Source organism: Rhagoletis pomonella, unplaced genomic scaffold (genome assembly GCF_013731165.1).
Source record: "Rhagoletis pomonella isolate Grant_MI unplaced genomic scaffold, Rhpom_1.0 Rhpom_scaffold_00003, whole genome shotgun sequence".
Taxonomy (NCBI): domain Eukaryota; kingdom Metazoa; phylum Arthropoda; class Insecta; order Diptera; family Tephritidae; genus Rhagoletis; species Rhagoletis pomonella.
Window position 1 is genome coordinate 52,908,266 of NW_023458557.1, and position 9,577 is coordinate 52,917,842.

General features: G+C 33.4%; 1 protein-coding gene across 4 annotated transcripts in view; it reads left to right on the forward strand.

The window, feature by feature from the left end:
• The window catches only part of LOC118735299 (protein rolling stone), a 139,282-nt gene extending 133,918 nt beyond the window's left edge, over positions 1-5,364 (forward strand). For 3 of the 4 annotated variants that reach the window (XM_036464970.1, XM_036464971.1, XM_036464972.1), the window contains 3 exons: positions 498-617; positions 3,963-4,146; positions 4,342-5,364. In XM_036464970.1, the coding sequence (XP_036320863.1) occupies positions 498-617; positions 3,963-4,146; positions 4,342-4,708 (671 nt within the window). In that variant the 3' untranslated portion in view covers positions 4,709-5,364. The remainder of the gene's footprint in view (positions 1-497; positions 618-3,962; positions 4,147-4,341) is intronic. The other variant, XM_036464973.1, reaches the window with a different exon arrangement.
• The last annotated feature ends 4,213 nt before the right edge of the window (positions 5,365-9,577 follow it).

Sequence of the window (9,577 nt, forward strand, 5' to 3'; positions counted from 1 at the left end):
TACTTCATTTTATTCCTTTGATTGTACAGGTTAAATAAAAGCTTGTTTTTAAAAAATATTTTTTTTACATTGTTTTATTTTCATATTTTTAGTCCATTTATAAAAGCGTTGTATATTAAAAAGTGTTATTTTATTTTATTTAAAAAATTTTGCAATAGATATTAAAATAATTCAACTTGCAATGAAAGAGAACAGAAGACTTGGCAAGCAAAATGTTGTTTGCTTACGTTTTGTATAAACATACATATGTACATATAACAGCAGTTAATTTTATTTAAAGAAATGGCGTGTCGTCCATTTCCGCTGTAGCATGGCATATATTTATTTTTTATATATTTATAAATTTCCGCGATTTGCGCGGGATGACCAATTTAAATAAAAGCTTATAAAAAGTCTCTCCATACAACTAAGGCGCAGTCTAATAAACATATAAAAGTTAATTCATACATACATATTTACAAAAACATCTAAAAACCAATAACGATTTTCTTTTACAGATAAACTTCTGAATATGGAGTCGTTGACTAGTCCATTTGTTATTTACTGGGGCATGCACATAGTGTCTCTAGTCCTGTCAATAGTGATAACCGTTATTTATTGGAGTGTGCTATATAATGGTAACTAACTGCCTGTATATTTACATATCGGTACCTTAATATATTACAAAACTTTATAAAAACTAAAGTTCTTAAGTTGAGAATTTCTTCAAAATCCTGGGTTTTAATAAACGCTGAGACTAAGGTATTGGTGTAGTAGTTGTTTTTGTATTCTTTTAAAGCGTTAGTGAGAGTTTCAAAAGAAAATGAGTTAGAGCTAAGGTAACGATATGTCGCTCGTTTAATAATATACAGATGTAACTCAAAATTTTAATTTTTTGAGATTTTATGATATATTAAAATAACCTGCTGATGAGATCATGCTCAGTCTTATAGAATACTCGATAAGACAAAAATGGCGGAAATAGATGTATTTGCATCTGCTTTCTATAAACACGCGACGCTAAGCTGATACAAATGAAGTGATCAAATTCGATGTTCCACCAGCTCTATTCAATAAAAAGGCTTCGATTTTTAAAATTAAAGTGAATCAATACAAAATAAATCTGTATTTCACTAACAGAGAAATATATTCTTTGTTATTGTTTAATCATAAAGGGGCTTATTTTGGACATGGCTCACTATACTAGAAAAATCTTTGAAGTTTAATATAAAACATTTTCTATTTAATTCCCTTTCTTAGAAATTATTTTGTATTGTGATGCTTATGATTTAAACTTGAATCACTTTATTATTAAAAGTGAGGAGGAATATAGATTATTTTAAACAATATCTTTAAAGTGGCTATGTATGATTTAGAGGCTGTTCTGCAATGTCCTAGGGGATATACTTCTTCATTTTATTACAAATCAAAACTAAATTGCTACAACTTTACCGTGACAGAATTGACTAGAAATAATCCAAAGCGGCATACGATAATGTACATTGTTATTTTTGGTCAGAGTGTGATGCAAAACGAAGGGCTGTTGAGATAGGTTCATGTGTATGGCTTTATTTGATATTTTACTCCGATAATTGCTGCGGGCAAAATAAGAACAAGTATATAGCCTCTTTGTATTTATTTGCTGTACAAACATTAAAAATAAAAAGTATTACACATAAGTTCTTAATCAGAGGCCATACGCAAAATGAAGCCGATAGTGTGCATAGCCTCATATACCCTGATCAGTATGCAGCTTTAATTAAGAATGCGGAAAAAACTAACCCACCTTTAAGAGTGCACGAGTTGAGTTTCAGATCATTTTATGACTTAAAAGCTTTACAAGAGGAATGCGGGTAAAATTTGAATACCAATACAGATGAAAATAATTTAATTTGTCAATGTTATTGTGGCTTGTTAACATTTTATTTTTAATATTTTTATTGAGCTTTGTACCACGATTGTTTATTAGGAAAAATTGAAAAAGCAACAAAGTCTAAGCGGTAGAAGTTATAGCACTATTTCGGAGATCACCACATCTCCTCATCAGACTTCTTTTTCTTCCCTGGTGAAGTCTAGAAAAAGAAGTCTGATGAGGAGATGTGGTGATCTCCGAAATAGTGCTATAACATCTACCGCTTAGACTTTGTTGCTTTTTCAATTTTTCCTAATAAACAATCGTGGTACAAAGCTCAATAAAAATATTAAAAAGAAAATAATTTAAATTGGAATGAAATAAAAATGTTAAAAATGACTAAGCAACATGGTTCTACATTTTTTTATAAAACATCATACAAAGAGGAAAATTTCAAAGCAGTTAATGCACGAAACAAAAGGAAAAAAATGAAACTCATTACGACAATAGCGCTTGAACCAGCATATCCAGAAAAGCAGGTGTTGAGTGAAAATAAAAAAAAGATTTAAGAGATCTTCTGTCAAAAGGATTAATTCTTTCTTTCTACGAAAACTTTTATAATTCTATATTATAAGTTTTTTGTCTTCTGTAAAGATTTACCTTTGTTTTAACTCTATTTAAAAAATTTATAATTTTTCACCTATCCCAACTTGAATTGTGGTTTAAGTTATGCTCTGATTAAATACCACATAAAATGCTTATGTTACGAATTTACTTTTAATTAATAATTAAGTTTGGGTAATTAATAAGTTAATTTAACTCATATTTTCCATCTCTATTTATATTTAGTCGTTGCTTTGTTGAGTATGATCGAATAATAACTAATAACTATTTTAAGCAGGAGTATTTAAAAAATATTTTTCCATCATTGATTGTTTCATAAAAATGCAAATTATTTTTTAAAATAAAATGTAATATTTAGAAATACACCGTATGAAATTACTTTTGGCGGAATAAATTTTTAATAATAAAGTGAATTAACTCTGAATGAAAAATGTAAGGCCAAAATTAAGCGTCTTCTTCTAATTAATAAGAATATTTCTACAACAATCTACTAATTTAATAATTGTAATTTATTTTCCTAAATTCAAAATTGACGTGACTCTTTCGGTGTCATCGTAATTTGCTGTTGAATTAAACTTTTTAAAATGATACAACTTTGTTTGCGTTTTCTCAAAAAATTAAAATTTTGACTTACATCTATATACTACTAAACGTGCGATGTATATGTATATTACTAATGTATTTAATTTTACGCACAGATTAAGTTATTTCATTTGTCCAAAACAACCATATATATTTAAGAAATCAAGATCATTGACAAGGCCCAAAGGCTCAAAGGTAAAATTGATGTTTTTGAATATAGGCGTACCCAGAATGGAAATTTATGGCTGGGGGGCTGTGGGTCGAAAATATTAAGCTAGTATTTCAGGTTATTATTTGTTTATATATATATATATATGTAGGGACAAATTGGAAGTAAGGATGGCGGCTATAGCCCTGCCCCTTCCCCTACCAAGCTACTCCCATGTTTTTGAAGTTCCTTATCGCAACGCGGCCAAATTTCGTGATATCGATGTTTTTACGAGTGACGTTGCATCCCTAACTTTAGATCTAGGTGTGCGATATGTAGTTGTGTGTGAAGTGTTGTTTTATTACACTAAATTTTAGGAGTCTTGGTACTGCGACTATAAAATTTCAAACAGTTCGAGCTTTGATGTTTGAGGAAAAGATATTTATTTTAAAAGGCCAAATATCTCGTATATAGTATTTACAGACGCCTCAGGAAAAAATAGGGGTTGGGATGCAAACAACAAAATTTTCGTGGTCTCTCCATTTACATAAAAAAATCAAAAATTCTATTTCTTCGTGATGTAGAGACTCATATAAAACTCATATTAACCTTTGAGTGAAAATATAACACAACTGGACTATGACTTTGCTTAGCGAAAATGGTTACTCTATTGCGGAAACAAATTTTAATTTGTTAGGTTTTGTTGATCATTTGAAATTTAGTATATCAATGTGATTAAACTGTCCCAAATTTTCGTTTTCTAATTAAAATTTGCAGCGGCTGAGAGTTCCTTGAATGCAACCAACGTGCTGACACATGCTTTCAATTCAATATTCATGTTCATTGATTTGCTGATTGTGGCGCATCCGCTCCGGCTACTCCACATGTTTCTACCAGTAACATTTGGTCTTATTTTTGCGATTTTCTCCGTAATATATCAGAAGTGTGGCGGCAAGAACAGGTGAATAAGCGAATCAAAACATTTTATATATTTAGGGCCAAATTCACAGTGCGTAGTAAACTCAGAATCGGCAGTTAACTACAGATTTTAAGTACCAAAATCCGTAGTTAACTGCCGATTCTGAGTTAACTACGCACTGTGAATTTGGCCCTTAGTCAAAATATGTATTTTTCTCACTGAACTTACACAATCTAGGAGAGGGAAGCCGTACATTTATCACGTGATCGATTGGCGGGAACCGATAAGCGCTACCCTCGTAGTGATTGGTGTGCTGCTGTTCACCTGCTTCATTTACATGGTGCTCTTTACCATTTATAAGCTGCGCACTTTGCTCTACAGGCGTATTAATAATGCATCCTATTATTTACCAACAACAACGCCGAACGCGAGTAGTTTCAGCATAGAAAAGTCGGCGAATGGTACTTTACCTAAAACCGTTAAAGGTAACGGCATTCAACATTCACCTTCAGGCATCTCGATGGTGTTGGGCAACTTCAATAGGGCAGCTGGCTATCAAAATCAGGCGTTTACGTCGAGTAGTGAGAAGCCGGATAAACTTTAAGCGATGGGAGAAGGCAAACAGGGAAACTCAGAGCTTATCTAAATACATAATTAGTTTTTATACTTAGTTACGAAGCATTTAATTTGTTAGTAATAATAACATTTGAACGTGAACCGAGCTATGAAATTAACTGAGTCATTTTTATAACTAGTGTATGTATGTAAAAATTATTTTAAATGAGCTGTCATAGTAAATAGTACATTAATATGCGATGAATTTTAGCCAATGTGGTAATTAGATATAAAGTTCTTTTATTTGCACCATTACATTTGGCGTTGCTTATTTTTTTTAGTTTGGCTGACTCCCAAAACGCACCAATACAATGTCCGTATATTGTTCTACTGCGGTATTTAAAATGTTTGTATATGCAGAGTTGCGAAATTTTGTATCCATACACATTGCATATTTTGAATATTTAATATAGCAATGATAATCCTTTCGGAATTTTCCATATTTAAAACACCAATGGTAACCAAATACAAACGAAGCACCAATTTAGTTTCTGATGCACTGCGTTTCGTTAACTCTTCGGATACGTTATGAAACATTAACCTTTATATGGATGCAAAGCAATTGACGTTTTGGAAATCAGCCGTTTATTTTAACTTCTGTAAGGAAACGGTCGTACGAAAATAATAAACCTCATATGAAAATAATTCTACAAGAAAAAGCGGAAACTTAATGAAGATCTTAAGATCGGGAGAAAATTGCTGTAAGAACTTACGTAAGTATTTATGCCCCATTTTAAATTTAAAACAGCTGATATCTGAAGTGCGAGAAGAAACGTGTTGAGGGGGTCGCCTTTCATGTGGATTGGGCAGATTACACTTAAATTCCAGTTGTCGGGCATGCGTTCATCCGACCATATTCTGCCTAAGAGTTGATGCATGCACCTTATCAACTCCTCGCCACCGTACTTGAATAGCTCAGCTGGCAGGCTGTCAGCTCCAGCAGCTTTGTTGTTTTTCAGCCGCGTTATTGCTATTCGTACCTCGTCAAGGTCAGGCTGAGGAACATCGACTCCGTCATCATCGACTGGGGTTATTCTTCTCCACAACTATCCGTGCTGCTACCATTCAGTATCGTGGAAAAGTGTTCCCTCCATAATTAAAGTACGTTCTGAACATCGGTAACTAGGTCGCCATTGTTGTCTTACAGGAATACGCCCTGGTCTTGAAACCTTCCGTAAGTCGCCTTACTCTCTGGTAAAATTTTCGGGCATTCTTCCTGTTGGCCAGCATTTCAAGCTCTTCGCACTCACGTATTTCGGCCTCTCTCTTCTTATTGAACCAAATACGTCTCGCTTTCCTCTTCAGATCCCTATAGCGGTCCTACATAGCGCGCGTTGCGCCCGATCGCAGCGTGGCCCTGTAGGCAGCATCTTTTTTCTCTGCAGCATCCTGACACTCCTTATCGTACCAGTGGCTCAAAGTTGGAAAAAAGCCCTTATTCCTGATAATATGAAGGTTTAAAACGTCCCTTATATAAAATGGGCCCACTCGTATCATCCCACGACGAGCACGCGTTTAGTACATTCAAGGCTTTTCTTCGCGGAAATCGAATAAAAATGCTGCCGGAAAACTTCAAAATGCATCTTGTGGTTCAATGTTACCACAACTATAGAGATTAAAGTTTGGTGAATTAAAAACTGGAAAGGGGAAAATAGCCAAAGATTCAAAGTACAAGTATTTCATATAACACCGTGCGACAGTCAATTTCACACACGAAAAAATGAAAATATTTATAAAACTGGGGGCCAAATATAGTAAAACTGCGTTTTTAGTTTTTCTCTCTGACGTCAGGATTTTTTTAAAAGGACTTTGAAAATTCTAGAATATGATTGAATAAAAAAATTAGGACGAAATTCGAGGATGTGGTAGTTTACATGTTAGTCATTGACATATATTTTTTTTCAAAAATATATATTGGAAATTTCTAAAGATATTCAAGGACAAAGTTTTGAAAGGACATTTTCAACACTTATTCGTCCTGGTGCACCAAAAAAGTATTTTTTTTTTCAATTCTACAGAATTTTTGCTTTTGACTGATACCCATGTTGTTACTCTACAATGCACGAAATCTTTTGAATAATTTTTTTTTATACAATCATATCCTAGAAATTTCAAAGTCTTTAAAAAAACCCCCTGGCATCAGAAAGAAAAATTAAAAATGCAGTTATACTGTATTTGGCGCATAATTTTGTGAATACAGTGAAACCTCTCCTAACGGACACCTCTATTAGACGGGCATCTCCCTTGGGCGGACATTTTTTCCTATACCAAGTTTTAAGTATAAATTTCGGAACAAATTACTCTCTCTTAAGCGGACACTCTCTTGGCCGGATGCGGACAGTTATTTTGCATAAAATTGACACAAAAACTCTATTGGGCGGACGCGAACCTCTTATCAACGGACATTAAGATTTCTTTTCATAACAAATCAAACAAAAACCTCCGTTGAGCGGACGCGACCTCCTCATAGGCGGACTACTAAATGGAAAAAGGGGACTTCCCGCACAAAATGTGATTGTTATGCACACATTTAGTTTGGTTTGCGCAGTGGTTTAGGTTCGTTATTTGAATTGTCAGAAACCCTTGGAGACTGATAAAAACATGAAAACTGTTGATGAAAAAGGTACTGACACTGAAAAAAATTAAAAATAAAACTTACGTCAATCGACAATTTCCCAGTTTTTTATGTAATGAATCTATGGTTTTATGTAGTTTATGGACTAAAATGTAAAATTTATTTTTATTTTGTTATTACTTAATATGTACGCACATAAATGAAATGTGCATTTTTGAAAACATACATGCACATTTTTGTTTGAACGATGTAATATCAATATCTCTTATTCAAATAAGAAATAGTGACTATTCAATTAATTAAAACATTAAAAAGTTCTAAAACAGGCTTCCCCTCCATTAAGCGGACACCTCTCTTGGGCGAACAACAAATGACTGACGGTGAGTGTCCGCCCAAGGGAGGTTTCACTGTATATTGATTTTTTCGTGTTTTTTTTTTTAATTTTTGGTTTTCGTCGCACGGTGTAATGAAACTAGTTCACAGTTTTTTTTTTCTCTTTTTACTTGTAAAATAATCATTACTAAAACTTTTTTTTTTTTTATTATTGTTCAGTTTTTGTCTGTTTAGCGCCTTTTTTTTGCCTTTTTTGCGATTTCTAGAGCCTTTTCCTCCCTATTCCGCTATTTTATTTTGCTTTTTCTAGCCTGTTTCGTGATTTTATTTTGCCCTTTTAATAGGTTTTCAGGTTCTAAAAATCCGTTCCATGCATATAATACGTTTTCAATTGTTTCAAGTCGATTCAGATGTAGCCTTTGAAATTCAGCTTGCAACTCAATTGTGAATTCTGTTGCTCTCCGACCATGATACAATTTTCTATATATTTTTTTTTTAAACGAGGTGTAGCCCTTGAATCGATGATACTCATGATAATGCGACGTACAAGAGCTGTTGAGCGTATACGGTCTCACCAAATGACCTCTTTGGGACTCATGAATCGTTATCGCACACGCAAATACCAGAGGAGCAGTGTTGCCATATTAGCCGTTTTCCGGCTGGATTTAGACGTTTGCGATAGAAAACAGCTGGAGAAATTTCGGTTTAGACGGCAGCCAATTTGTTAGCCGTTTTGTAAAAAAAAATTTGCCGTTTTTATATGATTTTGCTATTTGCCTTATTTTCTTGAAATTCAAATATTATGTTTCCATTTTTGACTAAGCGACCCAAAATCTGTTAGAAATGGCTACTAGCCTTATCGCGGAGAAAATTTTCATGTCAGGCAGGGTTATATAAAATTGGACCGATTTCGCTTGTTTTTATTTTAAGCGAATATATTTTTTCTAAAGAAGGCCGCAGCGGGGATTTTCTTCATAAAATGTTTGTTATGAATGTCTTAAATTTAAGCGTGAAGTTTTATTCGCAAACTTTGAAAATAACTAATTGCTTCACTGTTTGCTTAACACGCCTTTGTGTTTGGATATAGTGCCAACACACAGAATAAATATTACAGGTAGATATTGTCTTCCCAGATAGCGCATATTCAATTCTGCCTTAATTACAAAACATCATTGTTGCCCACTCCTAAAAGTTTAAGGTAAGGGAGAAAAGGATATTTTCAAGAACTATGTGCAAATATGTATTTTTTTTAGACAACATTTTTTGCTTAGAACCTAATTAAATTCCAAAAACCGAAGGCGAACTTGAATTTAAATAACCAACACTGAAATGCGTCAAAATAAAAATAAAAGAGCACAAACTTCTATGTTAAGCAAATCTCTCTGGAAAACCCTACAAGACATCTGCCGGTCATCTGAATCGGAGATCTGCAGCCTTTTGGCATCATATCTTACATCAGAATTGAAGGGATTTCTGCAAAATCTAACCAGTTCTTTTGCGTAAATGTGATTTTGCATCCCTTGTCAATATTTGGCCTCGGTTGATGTTAACTTAAGGTCTTTGTTTTACTGCCTTAATATTGAAAAGAAATTTTTACAGCGTTTTTTATGTGTATTAGTTTTTATTTGAGTATATTGAGAATCGGCCAGTGTGAAAAGTCCTTTTCTTGTAGGGAAGATAATAGGTTTGTTCGTCGAAAACCCAGCGAGAATTATCACTCAAAATATCAGATAGCAAGAAAAAATGGAATGGAATGGTAAGGAATTTGCAAGTTTTTCTGTCGGCTAGTGTCCACGGTTGCATTTCAAACAAAATTTTTTTTGTCACGTTTACTATATCGACTCTGGTTGAGATTGAATTCTGATTACGGATACAGTTTTTTTCAGCCGAGTACCTTTCAAATCATTGGAATTAACTAAATTAATTAAGTAAACAAGTACTTACTTAGAT